General features: G+C 43.0%; 2 protein-coding genes across 5 annotated transcripts in view; one reads left to right on the forward strand and one right to left on the reverse strand.

The window, feature by feature from the left end:
- The window catches only part of LOC118432136 (long-chain-fatty-acid--CoA ligase ACSBG2-like), a 38,761-nt gene extending 17,665 nt beyond the window's left edge, over positions 1 to 21,096 (forward strand). For all 4 annotated transcript variants that reach the window (XM_035843679.1, XM_035843665.1, XM_035843673.1 and 1 more), the window contains exons 3-18: positions 798 to 848; positions 2,787 to 2,919; positions 3,495 to 3,615; positions 4,403 to 4,491; positions 5,782 to 5,902; positions 6,599 to 6,679; positions 7,231 to 7,380; positions 8,039 to 8,206; positions 8,996 to 9,177; positions 9,917 to 10,104; positions 11,331 to 11,440; positions 12,998 to 13,148; positions 15,894 to 16,033; positions 16,710 to 16,853; positions 17,425 to 17,527; positions 17,860 to 21,096. In XM_035843679.1, coding sequence (XP_035699572.1) covers positions 798 to 848; positions 2,787 to 2,919; positions 3,495 to 3,615; positions 4,403 to 4,491; positions 5,782 to 5,902; positions 6,599 to 6,679; positions 7,231 to 7,380; positions 8,039 to 8,206; positions 8,996 to 9,177; positions 9,917 to 10,104; positions 11,331 to 11,440; positions 12,998 to 13,148; positions 15,894 to 16,033; positions 16,710 to 16,853; positions 17,425 to 17,527; positions 17,860 to 17,984 — 2,057 coding nt within the window. In that variant the 3' untranslated portion in view covers positions 17,985 to 21,096. The remainder of the gene's footprint in view (positions 1 to 797; positions 849 to 2,786; positions 2,920 to 3,494; positions 3,616 to 4,402; positions 4,492 to 5,781; positions 5,903 to 6,598; positions 6,680 to 7,230; positions 7,381 to 8,038; positions 8,207 to 8,995; positions 9,178 to 9,916; positions 10,105 to 11,330; positions 11,441 to 12,997; positions 13,149 to 15,893; positions 16,034 to 16,709; positions 16,854 to 17,424; positions 17,528 to 17,859) is intronic.
- LOC118432185 lies at positions 18,732 to 23,640 on the reverse strand. Its single transcript, XM_035843718.1, has 2 exons — positions 23,313 to 23,640; positions 18,732 to 22,971 (listed from the first exon to the last, which is right to left on the reverse strand). The coding sequence occupies exon 2, from the start codon at positions 22,916 to 22,918 to the stop codon at positions 22,181 to 22,183; it is 738 nt and encodes a 245-aa protein (XP_035699611.1). The 5' UTR covers positions 22,919 to 22,971; positions 23,313 to 23,640; the 3' UTR covers positions 18,732 to 22,180.
- Positions 23,641 to 23,921: the final 281 nt, after the last annotated feature.

Below are 23,921 nucleotides of genomic sequence, written 5' to 3' on the forward strand. Positions count from 1 at the left end.
GGAAAAAAGGATGATTTGTTTCCGTGGAAGTGGCTAAACGGGTTCTTGCTGTGAAGGTTCGTATTGAAGGCACAAGTGAATGAAGTTCTGCCGAGCATTTACCATGGAAGTACCGATAGAAAAGTGCTAGGCTAGCTACATCACGCCTTTGGGCCAAAGGTTGTAGTGTGGCGAATAAGTCGCTGCCAACAATGTTCCTTAACCGTTTTTGTACTCTATTGAGGCAGGTCGTGGCGCAGTTTTGGGAGCCCAACACTCTCTGGCTCCTCCCATTGCCTTTTACCTATAGCTACCAAACAAAGTCAGGTACCCATTTGTACAGCTGGTTGGAGTGGAGTCATTCAACGTGCCTTTCCCAAGGACACAACTTCTAGCCAAGAATGGAACCCACGACCTCTTGCTCTTGTGTACACTCTTCTAGCCACTTGACTTTTCAATGCCACAATATTATAAGTAATACTATGTATATTGAGCTTATTTTGGGCTGGCTATGAATTTTTCGCAATTTTCGTTGTCTTTTGTAATGAGAGGAAAAACGAGAGATTTTTGCATCAAACCTGATATCTAAGCGTTTGTTTGAGTGAAAGATTGTAACCTTTTCTACAAGTCAAGTCAAAAGCTATAATGTGGTAGAGCACTATCAGAAAAGCCAGCTGGTCATAAAATGTTTCTTTCTTATCTCTGCTCTGAGTATATGTGTGTGTGTAATGTTTGTGTGTGCGTTTGTATGTGTTTGTATGTGTGTAGTTTCTTTTGTTGTGTACATGTGAGTTGATAACATAATTTTTGTCTTGCAGAAAATGGAGGGGTGTCCGCTGCTGACGTCAACATATCACTATCAAAGAAAGGTCAGTAATGCTTAACGTACCAACAAGAAAGTTTCTGACCCTGTATATTCAGTTCTGTTTATTATCAGGCACTATGGCCCATATGGACGGACAATTGACAGTACATTTAAAAGAAAGAACAATAATCTACTGTTTAAAATAAAAAATACAGGACTCACATTGCGTCTCGTCGTGCACGTGGTCTGTGCACGACCTTACAGTAGTTACTCCAGAAAGTGCTTGTGGAGACAGCATCAGAGCATGCCAGCGCTCTTACAATATCGTTCTCGGACGCCAGGAGGCGAGTCGCAAATGAATGCGTCAGCTTACGCCTCCTGGCGTCGAAGGTGTCTAAGCGCAACAGTGCAAACAGCCAGCTGTTGCTGGTGGATCTAGGTTGCGACGTCATGATTTTAAGGGCGTCGTGGAATGCAACTCTGACTCTCTGGAGCGCGGCGGCGCTATGATTAGACCACACCTGTACACAGTACAGGGAACAACAATGTGACATGAACAGGACTCGTTTTGTCTCAGCAGAACAGTTACCGAATGTTCGGGATAGGGTGTTGGCTTTGGTGTACAGATAGCGAGTTTGTTTGCGAATGGAGTCATCGTCGGACAGATCAGAAGTAATTTGGTAGCCAAGATATGTGGTTGATTGGACATACGGTAAAGGTCTGCTGTTGAGCGTAACCGAGGGAGGCGTCCCCTGTAAGCGGATACGCTTGCAGGGGAGATACATACAACTCGTTTTCCTATCACAAAATGTCATGTCATTTGCGAGACCGAAGGACTCGCAAACATTGATCAATTTCTGTAGGGCCTTTACAGAGGGGCAAATCAAGCAGATGTCGTCGGCATACAATAAATGATTTACGCAGACCTTACCGAGGAAGCAGCCGACATTGGCGGAATTAAGCCTCGCAGTTAGGTCTGCAACATACGTATTAAACAATAACGGAGACAGTAGGCTGCCCTGGGGGACACCGTTACCGAGGCTGAAGCTGTCTGAGACGGTAGTCCCCCAGCGCACAGTGAGGACTATCATCTTAAACCAATATACAATGATACGCACTAAGTATACAGGTACGTTTTTGTCTATCAATTTCTGAAACAATACATAGTGATTAACCTTGTCAAAAGCCTTGGCGGCATCAAGAAAACAAATGAAGACGGGAGAACTTCGGCTTTTAAAATAGGAGATGATCTCTTTGAGGGCAAAAATGCACATGTCTGTACCATGGTGCTTTTTAAAGCCAAATTGGTTCGCTGGGGAAGTCAGATGCTTCTCCAGTCGGTTGAGAAGAAGCGATTCGAATAACTTGAAGATTGGGCTAGAAATAGCAATGGGGCGGTAGTTATTCTTAAGAGAGGATAGAGCTGTATAGAGCCCTGCCAGCTATGTATTACTAGATTATGCCAGGCTGGCTTTGCTTAACTTTGAGGTTATGTACCAATTGCAAAGAAAGCTATGATTGATTAATTTACCATCAGGATGAGACTTAGCCTGGGCACCAGCCAGATAGTAGTTTGTTCTAACATTTATTATACACTATATTCAGTCGCTTCTCACTCCGACTTTTATCATACACTATATATATATATATACTAATATAGTCTCTCAAATTTCTGGAATCATTCAAAGTTTGGACACAGGCGCTGATTGGTCCCTACACATCAGCGAATGAAGGAATGTGTTCAGGCGCTCACTCGAACAGGCGTTCCAACACCCGAAACACCCTCCATCCGCTTGTGGGAGGCCTGTTGTCATCGAGCAAGCCTTCTAGAACCCATTCCTTAATTCAGTCATTAATTGACATCACCACCAAAAGTTTTGAATGTGCAGTCTCCAGACGGGTGGCAGAAGCCAACATAGGAGCTAATTATCATCCGGATGGTACCCAGGGTAGATGAGACTACATACGCAGGCTTAAAAGCCATCTCTTTGTCGCCTTTCAGGCATGACCCCAGCGGGGTTGGTACCAGCTGACAGCCTGATGACGTGGCAGGCGGATGGAGCTGTGCAGCTGCGCATGAGCGAGACAGGTGCGCTCTCTCGCCCACCTGAGACTGTCCACGCCATGTTCACCAGGTGAGTTAGACGAATGAGACATATGCATGTTTACCAGGTGAGTTAGGTACAAGTTAGTCATGGGCGAGGTCATCAGTGGTTTAGAGTTGGTAGGCGAGGTTGCCTACTAGTCATTGAATTATGTCTGCTTCACCTTGCTGAAATTTGGACAAGTAAATCTTTAGAAAAGAGCAGGCTTGTATACAGTTCCTAGTTTACCAGTTCAAACAACTGTGTAAGATAACATTTGTCATACAATCAGAAAACAACATATGATAAGCACAAAGAAAAGCCCATCTTGTGAGCCTGCTAAAAAATGCTGCACTTTGTTTGAGCTGCCAACTAATTACGTCTATGAAGATGGAAGTATTGTTGCCATACTGTTTTCAGTCTGTAGGTTATGTGGGGTATATCTTTTGAACTGCTGGAAGGTTTGCAATGGTTTACGGTGGGTGGGTAGGTGTGGGGATGGTGATGGTGCTGGGACAATTTTGGGCCCCTTGTAGGTTGACCTTGGTACTGCAGCAACACGTTTTTGTATTATATCTTTGCAAATGGACTTCCTGTGTTTTTTATTATTATTTTTCTCATTGCAGGGCTGTGAAGAACTACCCAAACCAGGTCGCCATGGGGGTAAAGAGAAACGAGGTGTGGGTGAAGTGGACGTACCAACAGTACTACGACGATGCCTGCAGGGCCGCCAAAAGTTTCATCAAGGTTTGCGACCTTTGTTTGTTTGTTTGTCAAGCATAACTGGGAAATCACCTTTAGGTAAATCAACTTTCTGCCGTTCAGAGACAACAGACAACACAAGCAACTTTTAAAAATGGACTGATGCGGTAATACTGTTGGCAGGACTTTTACTGTCATCTTATTCCTAGGTTATGTGACTGTCTGTTCCCAAGTATTGTATGGTGTCTGTTTCTATATGTGTCCAGGGAGTCCTGAAAAACAGGCTGAAGCCTGAGCGATGTAACTTTGGTATAACAAATAAAATGAATGAAAGAAATGAAGGCAGGGGAATGTCCCTGTAGCTTAACTCTCAGTTGGGGCTGCTCTTGTCTTTCAGAAGGGAGGTAAAATGTTTTAGAAGGTGCCTAAAGCACATTAAAGAGGAAGGCTAGCCCTTCCTTGTAAATATATACTGTAAATGCAGAAATGTTCGCGGTGGATTAATGTTTGCGGTTTTAGCGGTGGCCACTTTACTGCGATTTTGAAAACAACGCGAACATTTTTCTATTATGGTATTAGACTGCAGTCTGTTGTGTTACCGCAAACTTAAATCCACCTCGAAAAGTCCCTTTTCCCGCTACCGTGAAATTTAATCCCCGAGAACTTAAATGCATCTACAGTACTCTGCTACTGAAACAGCAAGAGTCTGAAGAAACAAAAATTTAGGCATAATAGACCAGTTTGGTACCGTATGTTCGCTTATTCTTCGTCAACACATCATCATGAAATAGTGTGATGTTGAAATTCACGAGATGCTGTTGTTTTTCTGCAGCTTGGTCTGGAGAGGTTCCATGGAGTCGGCATCATCGGCTTCAACTCACCAGAGTGGTTCATTGGTCATGTCGGAGCCATCTTAGCAGGGTAGGTCCTCCTTACACTCATTCATTTACTCCCTCACTCCCACTCACTCATTCACACTCACTCCCTCACCTCACTCACTCACATCGGGTTCAACTCACCGGAGTGGTTCATTGGTCACGTCGGAGCCATCTTAGCAGGGTAGGTCCTCCTTACACTCACTCACTCACTCACTCCCTCACTCACTCTCTCTCTCACTCACTCACTCACTCACACACACACACTCACTCACACACACTCACTCACTCGCACACTCACTCTCTCACTCCCTCACTCACTCTCTCTCTCACTCACTCACTCACTCACATCGGCTTCAACTCACCAGAGTGGTTCATTGGTCATGTCGGAGCCATCTTAGCAGGGTAGGTCCTCCTTACACTCATTCACTCACTCACTCTCACTCACTCACTCACTCACACACACACTCACTCACTCACACACACACACACACTCACTCACACACACTCACTCACTCTCGCACACTCACTCTCTCACTCCCTCACTCACTCTCTCTCTCACTCACTCACTCACTCACATCGGCTTCAACTCACCAGAGTGGTTCATTGATCATGTTGGAGCCATCTTAGCAGGGTAGGTCATCCTTACACTCACTTCTCACTCACGCACGCACGCACTCACTCACTCACTCACTCATCGGGTTCAACTCACTGGAGTGGTTCATGTGTCACATCAGGGCCATCCTGGCAGGGTAGGTCGTCTAACTGCATTGTTTGTTTGTTTGTTTGATTGTTTATTCTCTATCATCATCAGTCAACATGCTTACGCACGGCGGGGTAGGTAGTTTTTTTTTTTTTTAGAAAAACTCAAATCGGCCTGTTGATCGATCACTTTTTATTCAGGAGATGAAAGAAGAGTCAGACAAAATATATTAACATCTTCGTCATCATCGGTCATACTCAGCAAGATGAAGAATGTACAAAGTTCAGCTTCCAAAGTATACCAAAGATACAGAATACTTAATTGATCCATAAACATCTGGTCTTAAGAAAACAGTAGACATACAACATCCTTACAAATACATGGTAGTAAAAAAATCACAAAACAACATGAAAGTTGGTGTATGGGCACTACATTTGTATACCTTCATCGTTTCAGTTACTGCAATTGTCTCTTGAAAGAGGGCAGTATTGGGGCCATGGCAGCCTGTGGATCTTCTGTATGATCTTATGTATTCCAGGAACCTAGGGAATCTTCAAGCAATAATCCAAACATATATACTGGATAGTGAGTGTGAGTGAGTGAAATGTGTTGTTTTTTCCTGTCCATCTGCAGTGGTTTTGGTGTTGGCATCTACACAACAAACAACGCCGAGGCATGTCGCTACGTGGCCGACAGCTGCGAGGCAAATGTCATCGTTGTGGAGAACAACGTTCAGCTCCAGAAGATCCTCAAGGTGGGAAAATATCCAAACCATAACTTGATATTACATAGAGCATTTTAAAATGTAACTACTGTAATTCCTGATTTTTTTCAGTGTACTTTTTTATGTTCACGGTTTTCACGGTGACGACAGTAACATGAATTTATCATTACCGATAACAAATAAATTACCTACTTTTTTATGCACACCTGCTGCCACGGTAAACATTTAGTTCCGAGAACAAGTTAAATCTTCTCAGATTGTGAAAGTTTGGTACCAAGAAGACAATGTGAATTACAGTAACTATTTGCGTGAATAGTCAAAGTTATATTTAGGGATTAAAGAGGCTGCATAGATCAGGAAATCTACTCTGGTCATGGACTATGATACAGAGGGCGATACAGTTTTTTACAGTCACATCTGGACAGCATTCTTCACGCTGGGTTTAAATCTTGTCATGCTGCCATTGTCTTTGTACGCTTGGGCTTGGGAAAGGCACTGAACACGACTTTCCTCACTTTACCCAGGTGTAAAAATGGGTACCTGACTTCAGTTGGGAGGTAAAAGGTGGTGGGAGGAGAGAGTTGGGCTCCACCTTCCAATACTGCTTGGATACCAACCCACTGTTCCTATGGACATAAAGAGGCTATGGTACTACCTTTACCTTTAGGAGATGAATGTCTTCATGAAGAGTCTTGTTTAAAACATATTTTGTTCCTCCTACCGTAGATTTGGGACAAGCTGCCCCACCTGAAGGCTGTAGTGCAGTACACAGGAGCGCTGGAGCAGAAACGCCCCAACCTCTACACGGTCAGTGTCTCTCATTTGTGCATTCACAGCTAGAAACGAAGAACTGTTGTAACACACTTAACTGATCGTTCTTTCATGTATTTCCATACATAGTAGTACGTACTACAACCCCAAATCATGTTTATTTTAGGCCTAGGAAAAAATATGTTTCCTGACCGTACCCTAGAAAATCCTGCCGACCCTAGAGTTTTTTTGGGTGGACAGTGAATTCACATAGTTTCCCATTTCTATTTAGCCTGCTTCTTTTTGAAATAAAAATACTGCTTGTCCTATCTAATGCTGGACAAATGTATCCATTATGCACAAAATTAAAGTTTGACATTGAAAGACCTCATTTTACTTTGTTCAACTGTATTATGACATGTCTCACTAGAGTTTTGGCAAGCCTAAAAAAGATAACAAAAAAAAAAAAGATAATCCTTACATGTACCTACCAACCTTGATTTTTTCAGGACTAAAACAGGAAACACAACATTTTTTCCCTAGGAGGAGTTGTTGTGTATCATCCATGCTTACTGATAAATGTATTATGTATGTCTTGTGCACAACAGTGGGAGGAGTTTATGCAGCTGGGCTCTGATGTGGCGGATAAGGTTCTGGAGGATCGCATCTCTGCCCAGGTGCCCAACCAGTGCTGTATACTCATCTACACATCAGGCACCACCGGAAACCCCAAGGGAGCCATGCTCAGTCACGATAATGTAAGTAGGGAATATTTTGTACTCTGACTTACTTTTGCAAAGGCTCCCATTTTTAACTTTGTGAAGGAGGTTTTCTTTCTGCTTGCTTGCAAAACAATAGAACTGTGCATAATAGTATTTATATCATACCCGAGGCGGCAACACCTATGCTGCAGTGCAAAGTGAATGAGTCAGAATTTTCTTTAGGACTGAAACGTTTGATGAACAAAACACTTGGTTGTGTACGAAGAACGTTATTTTCCATGAAATACCAACCAGATGAAACTATCATTCACAAATAAACCGCAACTCATAGTTTCATCAGGTTGGTAGATCAATGCATTGAACAAAGTCTTCTTCGTTACACGACCTTCCTTTAATTCTTCAGTAAGAATTGAAGGAAGGCAACATGAAAGCTACAGATGGTTGTCGAAACGTTTACTGAAGAATTAAAGAAAGGTTGTGTAATAAAGAAGACTTTGTTCAACTAAAACTGAAACTATTTTACTCCTCCCTTCCCCAGATCACGTGTACAACTCACTATGCCTTACAAATAAAACTGAAACTATGAAACTAATCTCCTCATGGTTGTGCATGTACAACAAACATTGTTATTGTTCGACACACTAACGTGATGAAACTGTGAACAAAGCTGAAACTATTCCTCTCCCTTCCCCAGATCACGTGGACAGCTCACTACGCCTCAGAGTACGCCTCTCTGCGGATGGGGAAGGAGATCAGCGTTAGCTACCTCCCCCTCAGCCACGTGGCGGGTCAGATGCTAGACATCTTTGCCCCCATGTGCAATGCCGGCAGCACATACTTTGCACAACCTGACGCCCTGAAGGTAAGGGAACTTCTAGAGAAGGAGATAGTCCACCTTTGTATAAAAAATAAGTCTTTTTACATGTGAACACAGAAAGGAACAATAGCCTAGCTACTTCGCTCCTATGTGCAACACCGGCAGCACATACTTCGCTCAGCCTGGCGCCCTGAAGGTAAGGGAACGCCTAGAAGTAGAAGAGTAGAGGATGGATGTAGACTGAAGGTGGACTTACTTGTGTCAAAGGGGCAGTTAGTCCCAGAGTAAGTCCACCCCATTTTGCCAAATTTGAGAACTGTTTGTGTTTGTTTTGGTGGACTCTTATCCAGAGTAAGGCCTTAACACCAATTTGGCAGTAAGTCCATCTTCAGTCCTCCCTGAGTAAGTCCATTTTCAGACCATTGGAATTTCTGTGGGTGAGTATGGTCCAAGGTAAGTTGTTCATAAGTCCAAGGTTTGCAAGGGCGTCCACCTTTATACATGTGGACACAGAAAGGGGCAATGTAAGGGAACGTCTAGAGAAGTAGATTGTCCACCTTTTTTTTATAAAAAACAAGTCTTTTCAAATGTGACCACAGAAAGGGGCAATAACCTAGCTACTTCGCTCCCATGTATGATTGTGTATTGTGTCCAGGGTTAATGTATGATTGTGCATTGTGCCTGTAGCTAGGGTTAATGTCTGTATATTGTTTCCAGGGTTCCCTTGTCCAGACCCTGAAGGAGCTCGAGGTTTGACCCACTGCCCTGCTGGGGGTGCCCAGGGTTAATGTTTGTGTGTTGTGTCCATAGTTAATGCATGTATGTTGTTTCCAGGGTACCCTTGTAGCGACGCTGAAGGAGGTACGCCCCACCGCCCTGCTGGGGGTCCCCAGAGTCTGGGAGAAGATTGCTGAGAAGCTCCAGGCCATCGGCAGGGAGAGCCGCGGCATGAAAAAGAAACTGGCCACCTGGGCCAAAGGTGTCGGCCTCGCCGGCAACATGAACATCATGAAAGGGTATGTTCATGCATATGAACATGTGTACATGTGTTATCACCAAGCACAGTAGGGGCATCTTCTCTGGATAGTTTTAAAGAACGCTTGCAGATAGATGTGCAGAAGTTAGGTGTGACGGATCGTTCAGTGTAATATAACCAGCTGCTGCTGCACCGCGAAGCTGGTGTATTACGCCGAAGGGCGGTTATACCGGCTATATAGATACAGATACAGATTCGTATTTTCCCAGAACTACAGATATGACCATGGTGTCTGTTGTCCCCTGAAGTTAATGCAGTTTCGTTTATATTTTTTATTTTGACTCCCTTTAGCCATAAAGCTAGTTCTACATTTTGCTGGTAATATCCTAGTGAGTACATAAAAAATTTACTTGCCCAAAATTCAAACCTTGTGTTTTAATCCAAGTTTTTGACTGAAAAGTATTTTCCATGAATTTATGTCTTACCTGGGCTGCAATAACGTTTTTAAAGAATAATGTTCTTGGTGCAGGTTGCAACAATGTCTCAAGTTTTATCCTTTTTATGAGTAGTTTGGCAATTAAATCAGTGTTTTCTGGGTATGACAACAACAACAACAAAAAAAACATGTCTATTGATGAATTCCGTATCACCCTTGGTCCCAGCCCTCCTGCAGGTCAGACTGGTACCTAGATACGGAATACACCGTGTTGTATTCTATATGTACTACAAGGCCTTGTGTTAGTCTTACACATACAACAATCCGTCTGTTCTCCCCCCAGACAATCGCCCCCCTGGGGCTGGACGGTCGCCAACGCGGTGGTGTTCAGGACCATCCGCAAGGCACTGGGGCTGGACAGGTGCCGCCTGCAGTACTCGGGAGCCGCGCCCATCGCCATGGAGACGCTCCAGTACTTCATGAGCATCAACGTTCCGCTGTACGAGCTCTACGGGATGAGCGAGAGCACAGGTCGGGTTTTTAGGTTTTCCGTTGCATTTTTACATGCATGTACAATGCTCTGGCTAGTGCATTTTTAGCTTAACAGGCCACTACGCTATAATTTGTGATCCCCATGCTAAAATGAGGACCACTATGCTAATTTTCAACATTTATAAATGTCAATCAAATATGAAATATAAGGATATGCCACTCCAAATTGACCAAAAAATCCTTCAGTTTACACGTGACAAAGTTAAGTCACGTGATGGGTACCCTTTCAATGCCAGCTTTTTACTCTACATTTTCAAAATCACACTGCAGAAGGGCCAAGATCCCCCTTCCACACCACCATTTTAAAGGAGAAGGAATAGCAACATCTTACTGTAAAAGTATTCCCCACTACTGAAACAGCAAGGAAACTTGCTGCCATGTATTGTGTGCCACTGAGCACTGCAATGTGTGAATCTGTGTCTGTGATCTGAGGCCACACCAATTTAATTTCTTGGTTCATGGATTTTTCCATAAAAAATATGGAGCGAGAGGGCGAAATAAAAAAAAATAAAAAAAATGTAAAATGGTTGGGGTAAAGGTAAGGGCTAATCCAAAACATAAAGGATAAAAAGTTTTCAGCTTAAAAAAAGTACAAAAACACTATTACTGTACAGTAACAGCACCTGTTCGTTGAAAATTACAAAAGTAGTGTCAGTTTTTATGTTTGTCCCATTCTTCATGAATGAAAAATATAACTTCAATAATAATACCCACACTTTAAGGAGCTTATGATATAAAGGTCAATTTGCTACACCAGAAAGTTGGTCAATGTTTTCATTAATGGGGAAAATGTGCTGAGTGGTGATTTTTATTTTCATTTTTTTTTTCAAAAAATAAGAGCGAGCGAATCCGTGAACCAAGAAATTAAATTGGTGTGGCCTGAATGCTTGCTGTGTTCTTTCACCTTTAATTTGAAATAGAAAGGCAACATTTTTGCCCAAATGCAGAATGTTTTCCCTCTAGCCTTGTGTCAAGCTACTCGCATACAATACTATACCATTAGGCTCGCCCCAAAGTATCTGAGTAGCCTGAAGTGATAGCCAGCCCAGGTAGCCAGGCCTGGTGCACAGCTCAGCCTTTTCCATAAACCCTTTCTGCTAGGAGGAAGAAAAAAAGAACACACCAGCAAAAACTTATGTTTTCTCCTTAGGGAATGAATGAGTATCTATGTCTGTGATCTGACTGCGTGCTGTGTTCTCCCACAGGTCCCCACACCATGTCTCTACCCCACCACTTCCGCGTGGGCAGCTGCGGCTCCGAGTTCCCGGGTGTCACCACCGTCATCAAGAACGCTGACGACGAGGGGATCGGAGAGGTGAGACAACTTCCACCTTCCCTCAATTTTTCCTCAGGGTTGGACAAGTTTTTTAAAATTCACTTGTCCTATCGGGCAAGTACATAGAAAATTTACTTGGCCGAACTAACTTTCCACTTGCCCAAAATTTAATAAATGACATGTATTTTTACTTTCATCGATGGAATTCTTGTTATTGGCTCTATTTTTCTTTGTTGACCAATGCTTGATGCCAGGACTGAAAAGTGGCAAGTATAAAAAAATCTCACTCATTGAAAAATCTTACTTGCCCATCGGACAAGTGGGATAGGATGAGCACTTGCCGACCATCACTTTCACTTGCCCGGGACAATAGGGCTAGTGGACTTGTTTATCCCTGGAGTAAACTCTTCATGGAGTTATTCTTCCACTAGTTGTGACACAAAAGACAAACACAATATGTACAGGTTCATTGTACCAGGGACATTCCCCTAGATCTTCTTGTCAAGTACGATAAACTGTGACTGTCCTAAGGACTGCAATCCTTTACCAGAATCATGCATGTTGTGTGAGTAGCAACAACTGGGATTCCAGGGCTCGAAATACCACCTGCATATGCACCTTAGTGCAGGTAAAATTGGAGCTGTGCAGGTATTTCTGGTGTCTACCTGCACCTAACCTGCACTGGTCCATGTACTGGGTTTTATTCATAAATGTCCTATGAATAGTATGATGTAGGTGTATCTGGATTGTTATTAGCTGCATTGACTGTTACCACTTATAAAGTATAACAGAAAAAATAGCTATAGTTCCTGAACAATTTCAGTATGATCCATACTTCCTAAATTCATAGTGGTGCAGGTAAAATTTGTCTGGTGCAGGTAATTTTCAATGTTACCTGCACCAGTGCAGGTGTGCAGAATAAAGTATTTCGAGCCCTGGAGTCAAACTCCTAACGTCTTGGTCCAGAGGCAACGTCACTACATGTATCCTCTGGACTACACATGCTACATTACTCAGTGATGTCTTTTTTCTTGAGAAGACAGGAAAGAGGTCCCCCCACAGTAACATTGGTGCCTTATTCCCATTCCCAGGTGTGTTTCTACGGACGTCACATATTCATGTATTACTTCACACTCTACATAACCAAGTAATATTTTTTTTCTTGAGAAAACAGTAAAACTGGTGCCTTGTTCCCTTGGCCAGGTGTGTTTCTACGGACGCCACGTGTTCATTGGTTACCTGAAAATAAGAGTAATGCCTTGTTCACTTGGCCAGGTGTGTTTCTACGGACGTCACGTGTTCATGGGTTACCTGAAGATAAGACATAACTGATCATGCCTTGTTCCCTTGGCCAGGTGTGTTTCTACGGGCGTCACATGTTCATGGGCTACCTGAAGATAAGACATAACTGAGTCATGCCTTGTTCCCTCAGCCAGGTGTGTTTCTACGGGCGTCACATGTTCATGGGTTACCTGAAGATAAGACATAACTGATCATGCCTTGTTCCCTTGGCCAGGTGTGTTTCTACGGGCGTCACGTGTTCATGGGTTACCTGAAGATAAGACATAACTGATCATGCCTTGTTCCCTTGGCCAGGTGTGTTTCTACGGGCGCCACGTGTTCATGGGTTACCTGAAGATGGAGGATAAGACTCGGGAGGCTCTGGATGAGGAGGGGCTGCTGCACTCCGGAGACCTCGGCAAGAAGGACCAGGAAGGATTCCTCTACATCACTGGCAGGATCAAAGGTGGGGGAGTGAAAGTGAAAGAGTGAAAGTGATCTCAAACTCAGTCAAGTCAATGGAAAGTTGAGCTACTCTTCAATTGTTCTATCGTGACATAGAAAACAGACGCTATGTACAGTATTTACAGGTTTGTTGTACCGGGGATCTCTTAGCTCTTTTCAACTAGCATAGTGGACCACAGCTTTTAAGCGTTAAAATGTCCCGTCCTAAGGATTGTAGCCCTTTCTAGTAGCATGCATGTGGCAAGAGCTACACTGAAATCTTTTGAAAATTTATTGGAATACTAGATTTGGACTGGAATTACTGTATGTGTGTTTGTGTACATGCGCGTTTCGCTTCCCTGACACCACCACTGGCTGTTACGGTGAAAACGTCCTATAATGGGTGAATGGTAGTGAAAGTACGGTTAAAATCGGTACTCTGATTGTTCTGAGTCAAAGTCACCCCTTTTATGTTTACTCTGCAAGGGGTTAATTTTGAGCAATTATCACATATTTTGAGTAGATTATGCAAGGATGGGGTGAAATGCCAAGTGTTTACTTTGCACCAGGACACAATAGAAAATTCACCGTGTTTCACCCCGCTGAAATTAACACCTCCGGTGAAAGGTGTCATGGTACGGGCGCGCGCAACTCCATAGACAAAGAAACATACCATCGGTAACTCGCCGCTATCTAGCCGGTGCTGGGAGTGTAGAACGCCCGCCCAGTTCATCAGCACAAGCTGGGGAAATTTTACCGCTGTTGGTTGGTATTAGACCCTATCCACACTATTTAAAAAAAATCAATCGAAAACCGTGGTGACATCGTGGGGAGTTTTGCTACCAGAGTGTTTCTTTTCCCGAAAAATGACGGAAAACCAGCAATTTTGGCATGCATACAACGTCCTTGGGATAACGTTACCATGAGAGTCACCTAACGTTACCTTCCCATACTGCGTTCGGAAAACACCATGATTTTGAGCAACTTTGGATCATAGTTTGTATATCATAAAGATAAAGAAAATGGAACTGGTGGAAAATATCAGATCTACCAAGGAGGTTTAAAAAAAACAAGTGATTTTTAACCTCCTTGGATCTACCAAGCGACGCTGGCTGGCGAGGTACCGGACTGGACTGGCGGTCATGCAGCTTCTACCCGGCCCGAATCATCCATGCAGGAAAATCTTCCAATAACTCATAGTTTTACAGCATGTGCAACACTAGGAAATATATTCTACGTCTTTTTTAGATCCTCTGAGTAAGTTTTGTTGTTGTTGTTGTCGGGAGCCGTAATTTTCCGTGGCCGTATCTTGACATTCCCAGCTTAAATTCTCCCATAAATGCGGATATAAATGCATGCTTTCTCGAAAGACTATTGTAATTGTGTATTTCTTTACGAGAATATTGCAATGTAATTGTGGAATATAGCGTTTTTGTGCGTAGAAATGTAACATTTTTCATACAAAGAAATTTTGTTTGACGCGCGGGTGGGCGCAAGGCATCATGGGGCAGCAAAGAAAGAATTCTGCAGCTCGACCAATCAGAGCGCAGATCATAGAGGGGAACCCCCTACAGCTGTATGATCAACCAATCGGAGGTGCGTATTCCGGTCACGTGCACGTCCTGCACGCTTGCAGACGCTGAGCGGGCGTCATGGCGGCCGGAGTCGATTTAGCGCCGTATTTGACTGGTAAAACGCCCGGACACGATGTTTTATCATGTTTTAAAATGTGTTTTATAAGTTTATTAGACGCGCTTAGATGTCTGAGCTCTCGATACAAAAGAGGGTTAGTCTATTTGTCAGATACAAGTCCTGTCATGGCGCTCTCGATTTCAGAATGAAAAATTAATTACTTGCAAGCATGCGGCAAATCAAACTTTGGTTCCGACCCAGAAATATGTGACTGGGTCGCAAGCGTAAAAAAAGCCTGGAACTAGGCGGGCAGTCTTCAGTCCCAGTGCCGTTACAGATAGCGCCGAGCTGTAACCGTTAAAATTTGCCCGGCGTGCGGAGGGAGCGTAAAAAATCCCCGGCTTGCGCTGAGGAACTGGGCGGGCAGACTTCTGTCCCAGTGCCGTAGACTGGACAGCGCCGGGCACGTCGCTAGCGCTCGTGAAACAACGCACACAATAACGTAATTGCTGTTTGTTTCACTAGGGGTGAAACCTTCATTTCACCACGTTTTACTCTTTTGTCACGTAGGTGCAAGATTCGCTTTCACCCCTCCATATTTACATGGGAACAATGCGAATCCGGGTGACACATTTTCACCGTAGTTCACCGTGTTTCACCAACATTCACCCATTATAGGACGTTTTCACCGTAACGGCCAGTGGTGGTGTGAGTACTCTCATCAATTGGGTGGTTATGTCAAACAACTAGTCCTAAATCGGGACATAAACTTTAAATTCCTGGTTACATTATACCTTCTGTAAAGATGGAAGGATGCCTACTTACACCAAGGAAAATTCCCCTTGCTCTTTTTGACGAGAACAGCGGACCACGGCTTAAAGTGACCCGTCCTGTGGACTGTGGCCCTTTTCGTTAATGTGCATGTGGGAAGTGCTATACTGAACTGAATCGAAAATCGATTGGACACCAAATTTGGACATTAGAATTGCTGTATGTATGTTTGTGTACGTGTGTGAACTCCACTCACTATGTGGATTTATTCGCTGGTGAATGGCAAACAACTAGTCATAAATCAAATGATACTATATACACCTCAGGGCAGGGCATTAACCCTAAATTCCTTTCTGTGTTACAGAGCTGATCATCACGGCAGGAGGAGAAAACATCCCCCCGGTCCTCATCGAGGACACAGTGAAGGAGGAGCTGCCCATCATCAGCAACGCCATGCTCATCGGGGACAAGAGGAAGTTCCTCTCCTGTCTGCTCACGCCAAAGGTAAGGCTAACGACACATTTCCAAACCAGCCCATTTGTAGAAACCTTTCCTGTCCTACTGTTGTGTTATCTGGGGTCACCATAAAGATCATCTCATCGGGGACAAGAGGAAGTTCCTCTCCTGTCTTCTTACTCCAAAGGTAAGGCTGACATAACAGTTCAAAACTGGGACCCACCCGGGCTGTTTGTGGAAACTTTTTTTTACGTTGATGCAGGTCAGACATCCAGGTAATAAGATTACCAAAAAGCAGTCACTCAAGCAACTGGATATGGCTTTGGAAACGGTCTAGATCTCTTTTGCATATCAGTTCACAGCTAGGATATGAAATATCTCTTCAACAAGATTTCTCCGGTGTCACTGACGAAAGACACCGGATGGCTGTCTGAAACATCTGACCGTTTCCAAAGTCATATCCTATTGCTTGAGTAACTGCTTTTTGGCATGTTACCTTAGAACCTTAACTGAGGGTTGATGATTAACTTGCCCCCACCTCTGTGTCTCTTACCCTGTGGAGACGATTGCGTGACTTGGTTTGCCAGCCTATCTGGTGCGAGTCTTGTGACATGGCTGAACCAGCTTAGATGCCGCTTTTGAATTGTCACAGGCACAGGTTATTGGTTCATTAACTAAGGGTTGATAATTAACTTTCCCCTCGCCTGTGACTGTTTGCCCCCAGGTTGAGATGGATGCGGAAACGGGAGCCCCGACAGACGACCTGACCCAGCAGGCCATCGACTTCTGCCGGAAGGTGGGCAGCCAGGCCACCAAGGCCTCCGAGATCGCCGAGGGGCGAGACACCATCATCACCGAGGCCATCCAGGTGAGGGTTTGCACCATAGCAATCAGGCTCGGTCTGCCTAAACACGTCAAATGACTTCAATCCATTGGTTTGAAGATCAAAGCAATTTCTGGTCGCCATATTGGATCATCTGTGTTAGGAGTCTGCATGGAAAGTTTTCGATACCTTCTTCAGTCCACAGACGACAGTAAGATAAAACTGTGGATGTTGTACTTAAGTATAAAGTGGCTCATAGATTATAGCATAGCATAATCCAACTATTTTCTAATTGCAGTTGGGGAGGTAAAATGTGGTGGATGCAGAGGGTTTGGTTCTGCTTTCCAATGCCGTGCCCCAGACACAGTGCATAACAACCTACGGGCTCAAAGACTAGGGAGCTTCCTTAAGCTTTTTTTTTCTACTATTACAGTTCATGGGGGGAGCGGCTTTGGGCAATACTCTCAGGCATGAAACCTCTGCACATAAAAGAACATAACGCACTTAAAGAGTAAAGTTGAGGCAACTTGGTATCTGTAGTTGAAGAAGATCTCATGAAAGTCCCTGTCCTTTTTCATCTGTAAATGGTACAGTTCTTGTGTGTATTTCTCTGTAGGCTGGCATCACCAGAGCGAACAAGAGAGCCGCGTCCCGAGCACAGAACATCCAGAAATGGCTACTCCTGCAGCAAGACTTCTCCATCCCGGGGGGAGAACTGGGTAAAGTTTCTATCTATATGCTTTTTTATTTGTTTGTTTGTTTGTTTGTTTTGCATATCGTTTGAAGGCTGATATGGATTTGAATGCAGTCCCTAACAACCTTAGCACAAGATAACCTTACCTCACATTTGGCTGAGATCAATTAGATCTGTCATGATAAAGAGCCTTTTTGTTTCGAAATGTTCAATACTGTTTGGGTGTGCATGGTGCTTTGATACCTACAATCAATGAACCTAATGTATATCCTGAAATGCAGAAATGTACTACTAGTTAAAACACCTTATTCAGGCTACCTAGGATGAACCGGTATTTACTGAAACGCATTTTTGCAGGCCCGACATTGAAGCTGCGTCGTCCGATCGTCAACAAGATGTATGCAGAGACGATCGACAAGTTCTACTCCGAGCCGGCCCCCACCCCCGGAACCACGCCCATGGAAGAGACCAAGCACCGCTAGCAACGGGGGGGAGGGATCGAGTACTTCACCGGAAGAAATGTAATCTTCAAAACATTTTAGAAAATGAAAAATTAGATGGTGAGACGATGTCATCTTACTTGGAGTTTCGGCAGGCTAGGAGATAACCGTGGATACGTTAGTAGTACATCTGTGACCAAAGCTAGATGCAGCGAAAACAAATCATTTGATGCTCTTTCTCAGGGTTCGACCAGACATAGACCTTGTGATAGTCAGTCGTGCAAGCTTGAAACTCCAGGTAATATATATGATATTAGTATCCCCATGGTACAGTCAAACCTGCCTAAGAAGACCACTCAGGGGTCCGATATAAAATCTTGTCTATGTGGACAGGTGGTCACTCTAAAAAGTACAGATAGGGTTCTTAATGCTTGTGTCAATGGAGACCACCAAAAATTGTTGACATTGGCCAAGTGGTCCTTATATACAGGGGTGGTCACTTGTACAGGTTTGACTGTAGATTCATGAGTATCTCAGCATTGGTACTTTGAGACTGGGAAGTGCCTGAAGTCGCAAAGATTTTACCGTAAACGTCATCGGACTCAGTCTCAAGATATCTCAGCTGGGAACGCAGGTTGTAGACAGGGAACCAATTTAACTATCTGACAAATTTCAGGGTGTCAGCTTATGATGCTGTTATGCAGTTTAGGCTGGAATAATAAGCTGTTTCATGGTTTGGACCGCTCATGCGCAGTGTGGTGCATTGTGTCAAAGTTGAAGGCCCCTGAGACATAAACAAAACATGCAGAGTAACTCTTATCTTACGTATCCTATTACCTGCATGTGTAACCTTCGTCAACACATCTGGATATTTATGAATGTTTCAAACATGGTCTCAACAAGAACTGTTAACAAGTTGTAGCCTTCACCTCTGACCTCATGCATGCACAGTCCAACCCGGGAACTGGCTTATTACTGCAGTGCAAAACTGTTACATGTTGGCTGTTAAGGCTGAAATTAACTACTGTTTAGAAATGAAGTATAAACTTAAACGGAACTTTGGAATTAGCCAAAAATTCCTTTAGTGTTGGTTATATGTATAGTTAAGCCTTCATTCATAATGTTGTTTACCTGCACAAAAGAACTGTTAGGTATGTACATGTACAAATTTGTGGTAAAGCAACAGTTAGATGTAATGATACCTTTCATGGGTGACTGTTGTACAAACTAGGTGGGGAGGGTGGTGGTTGCTGTGCTAATCTATAACATTTACCCACCCAAGGCACTGCAGTGGCCCTAGGGCTTGAGCTGTACATGCTTAATTAGCTAATAACTACATTCTTTATACACATCAAATTTCAACCAACGCTTCAGTGACCGTCTGTCACCTTCCACAGGACAATTTAGATGGTCACTGAAACGTCGGTTGAAGAAAAGACTTGGCTGGGTGCAAAGAATTTTCTTGTTCAGTGACTTACCAACTGGATGTTTAATTAGCACAAGACTGGTGGAGAGATATCTCTGGTTATAAAGGCCTTGGGTAGAAACAAATGAAGCTGAGTTGATACATATATGTTAGGCCCCCATTCCACTAGATGGTGATTGAACTGTGATATCTCTGTGACAGTGCAACCTAACTTGGATTCAGAATTGGATTGTCATGTAAAATGTAAAAAAAAAGTATGACAGAAAAGACAACGAAACACAAAAAGGGTAAAAGATTTGTTTTTTTTTATCAATGAAATCCATTGAGCGCTCTATCAAATCAGTAAGGTTGCAGTCCAAGTAGAATGGGGACTTATTCAGTACACTAAGGTGTGCTCTCTTGTACAAAATAAGCATGTGTATGTGAGGAATAAGCTGGATATGCAGGCAATGTGTTACTGGCATGTTGTACAGTTAGCAACAAAATTACTTCTACCCCTCATATCTTTTCATAGATATTTATCATGTGAAGAGTTGTTTTGTACTTCTTCGAACAAGTCAGAAACATAAAAGTAAATCACACATTTGCAGAATATCTTGGTCCAGGAGGACTTTACCCATGCTTTTTCAAAAGCATTACGTCCAGAATTTCAGAAATGGTACCAATTCCACTCCACTACATTTCATTCTTGAAAAATAACAAATTGATAAGGGGTGTGAATAATTTTGGGGTGTGAGTTTTGTTGTTAGCTGTACATGTCATGATCAGATGTTGCTGCTTGGCACTCCTATGCAGTTGTCTTAGAGCCTGCGGCAGCCTTCTTTGTAATTAATTACTCTTGAATCAGACAATCTGACAGACTATTTATGGTTGTACAAAATGTATTGAGCTGATTTCGTACTGATGATGGCAAGACTATGTATAATATTATGTTACGTACAATATAACTACTGTAGATAACTGGATGAAATGCGCTATTTGGGACGATCTGTGCCTTGACTCGCGACAGGCACGCCTCCTTTTTGTAGATTGCCCAGCTGTACACGTCTAAGACCCTGATGTTTTTCATTCCTGGATCTGTCTGGCATTCTTCTAGCATCACAAATGAGATAGAATGTACTGATCTTGTCCAGATCTTAGATAGTTGACTTGATTGCGCTATACCTTGTAGCGCAGATTGCAATGTTCGAACTAACAACTTACTCCTGGTGGGAACAAAATCGTAACCCAGAGTCTATCGTACGTAATATGGTGTATTCTACACGCAGTAGTTAACAGCACAAGACCATAGTCATCTTTGCAATACCACATCTGAAAATATGGCTTTGAATATATTTTTCATAGTTGCGACATTATGTAAAGTCTCAATTATATAATTGTTCTTCTTGTTATACATGTGATTGGACTAGGTTAAATAAGTTTTCACTCAAAGTGTTACATTAGGATACAATGGTCATAAAAGTCTGTCACTCTCTCAATATTTATATATATCTAAATATCTATATATACACGACTTGGCTAGTGTGTGGCAAAATGTAGCCATCAATGGTTTGTGTACAGACTGAGAAATGTAGCAATAACTGAGTTGCAAAATTCCACAATATTTACAGGGTTTGTGCAATGTGTGAAGTTTGGCTGGCTTTGGGTGTGTGGTAGGGCAGCCTTACTGTACCTGCAAATATTTTGTTTGATCTGTGAGACTTTGCTTTATTAAAGTATACAGAGCTCTGTTAAGAAGTGTTGTCGTGTTTTTTTTCTAAACCTTTTCGTTGTAAGTTTGATGGGTAAATCATCATGTAACAAAGTAATTAGGCCACGTTGCATAGATTATCGTCTGAGCCCCCAAACTAATGCGAGTGTGCAGATATAAAGTTTGGCAAAAGAAAGTGGCCTTTATTTTGAAATCAGAGCGGAAAGGAATGTTCATTATGTAACGAAGTAACAAACTAACAATGGTTCAAAAACTTCATGTCTCCTTGAAATATTCTGAGGTTTTGTAATTCTTCATCTTGTCTCATTGATTATTCATATTTAAGGCTGTCATTAAAATAATTCATTTTGAAATAATGGTTTGCTCTACCAAAATGGAACATGTTGTATGTGTGAAAGTTCGTTCCATTGACTGAATTACAAATTACTATGATATTTACATAATCCATGCATGGTAATGTGCACCTTAACATGTAAGTAACTTAAACATGTCACAAGTATGAAATTCACATAATTTCTATGCGGTTATACCGGCTATACAGATGCAGAAACAAGCTGGTGTGTTACGTTGATGGCCTGTTACATGATTTATACAGATACAGAAGCTAGTGTGTCTAGCCATAAAAACACAGCGATTGTATGGTAGTGCTGCGTAGCTATATACTGAGACAGTCTAAGTAAATTAAAGCATCACTCTTATTTGAGGTGTACTGTAAATTTTCGCCAATTCGTGGGATTCGGTGTATCAAAATATTAACAAATATTTCAATCGCATAGCATAATTATATCGTAATACATAACATCATAATCGTAGTACATTACACTTATCTAAGTACATGTATTTAATAATTTTAAAAGTTATTTGACTAGATAATGCTAAATGAGACAATAATTCGGCAATATTACAAAAAAATTGCAAACGAATCTCAAGCAGTAACGACCACTTCGACATCTAGCCATCATTCCAGAGAAGGCCACGCAAGGTTCCCATTTTTGAGTGACTTTGTAACAAACACCCTTTACTTCAAACGACATGCAATGCAACAGATTTTACGCTGCAGTAAATACATTCTTTTTTTATCAGTAAATACTGTCTTTTATTTTACATAACGCAGTCGTCACATGCCCATGTTCCATCACGAGGAGGGCTGACTGGCAGGCAGCTGACGTGAAACATCCTCCGGCATGCCTTGCACCTCTCCATCCTTCCTAGACGCCCTCCTTGTTCGCAGCGGCAGACCAGCGAGATTTGGTGTGCTCTGGTTGGACCGACCCTCTTTCTGCGGCTGGTCAGGCGTGGAAACGGTGTGAGCTTCCCTTGTTCGAAGCACGTCTCCAAATGGCTCCTCATCTTCCTTTCGTCGTACACAACCCTGCTCACGTCTTGCCCCTCTGCGATGTCCACTGCCCAGGCGATGGCGAACAGCCCGCAATCGTTTTCATTCCAATAACTCTGCACTTCTGGCAACACGACGGGCAGGGTGTCTGTTTCTTTGTCAGCAAACGCGGCGTAAGACTGGCAAAGCTGGATCAGCAGAGGTTTGGTCATCATGGACACGCCAAGACCGTCATACAGGCACACCTGGCCGTCTGTGTATGACGACAAAACCCAGTGCATGTTACCGCCGTGGTGGATTTGTAGGCCCTTCCCCGTCATCTTGGCGAATCCCACGTCATAGAGACCGTGTACAGGGTCGTCCAGCCCTTGGATTGTCGGGTACTGGCGGCGCAGCAGGCGCTGGGCTGCCTGGATTTGGTTGTATGTCAGCATCTCGCCGACTTTCGGAACCACCTTGTCTTGAACATCTGTCTTCTTTCCCAATTCAGTTTCGACGCTCATTTTACTAGGCGGTGTTTTGACATCTGCCGCGTTAGAAACGTGTAGTGTAGTATCTGAGCGATCAAAACATAAAAAGTCACCGCCCTTGGTCATTTTCCTACATTGTAAAGTTCTGTTGCAAATCTAAATCATCACAGTACACAGAGATGTTCATAACGTATGAATCCGACTTAGCTGTGTCACAAGAACATCTTGAAATGTGCATATATATTCCACCACCGCTTGAGTTGTCCGAATTTCCCCCAAATTTACCAACGCTTGAACTATGAGAAAATTACGCGAATATGTTAAAAGAATTAAATGGAAATGTCAATCAGAATAAAGATTTTGACATTCAGATCTAGAGCATTTGTGGTTTTGGCGCCAAAATTATACAAGATTATACAAGACATACCTTTAATGTCTATGATGGTGTTCTGGGAGGCAGGGCGGATCACAATGTCTGGAATGTCTCCTCCAGGAGCATAAACTTCCTCATCTTAGCAGTGGAAACAAATGCGTACAGCCGGAGAGAAAACGTACAAACAGTGCGTCTATGGGTTGACTCACACATACGGCTCGGCTTCTTCGTGTACACGTTTCTACAGTAATTGTTGCAAAGACGACGCTCGCGATTAACTCGGACAATACCTTGGAAACATATTTGCTGGGTTGTACAATTACAATGGCCTTTGAAACACATTGCTCAGCTGAACGGAGAAATAGAATAGAGAGTCATTATCAACTGTACACCATTAGCGTTGATGGTTGGTAAGCCGGCCGGCTCAATGGATGATGCGGACCACATCATTAAATATTCATATGTCTTTCATGTTTCTCTGGTTTCTACCATTAATCTGATTGGTCTTTTGTCTACTTAGCGAACTGCTATACCACATTCGCTCTCTGCCTTAAGGTGGGGTCACACGTGCGTATATATTTAAGTCCGTTTGAGGTGCGCATGAAGCTCTTAGTCTCTACCAGGCCCCACAGGTCGCGGGAAAAATAATAGAAATTGGACAAA

The sequence above is a fragment of the Branchiostoma floridae genome, chromosome 2 (assembly GCF_000003815.2).
Source record: "Branchiostoma floridae strain S238N-H82 chromosome 2, Bfl_VNyyK, whole genome shotgun sequence".
NCBI classification, from domain to species: Eukaryota; Metazoa; Chordata; class Leptocardii; order Amphioxiformes; family Branchiostomatidae; genus Branchiostoma; species Branchiostoma floridae.

Coding starts and splice junctions, on each gene's coding strand:
- LOC118432185 (XM_035843718.1), bottom strand. CDS start 22,918: ATGAGCGTCGAAACTGAATTGGGAAAGAAGACAGATGTTCAAGACAAG.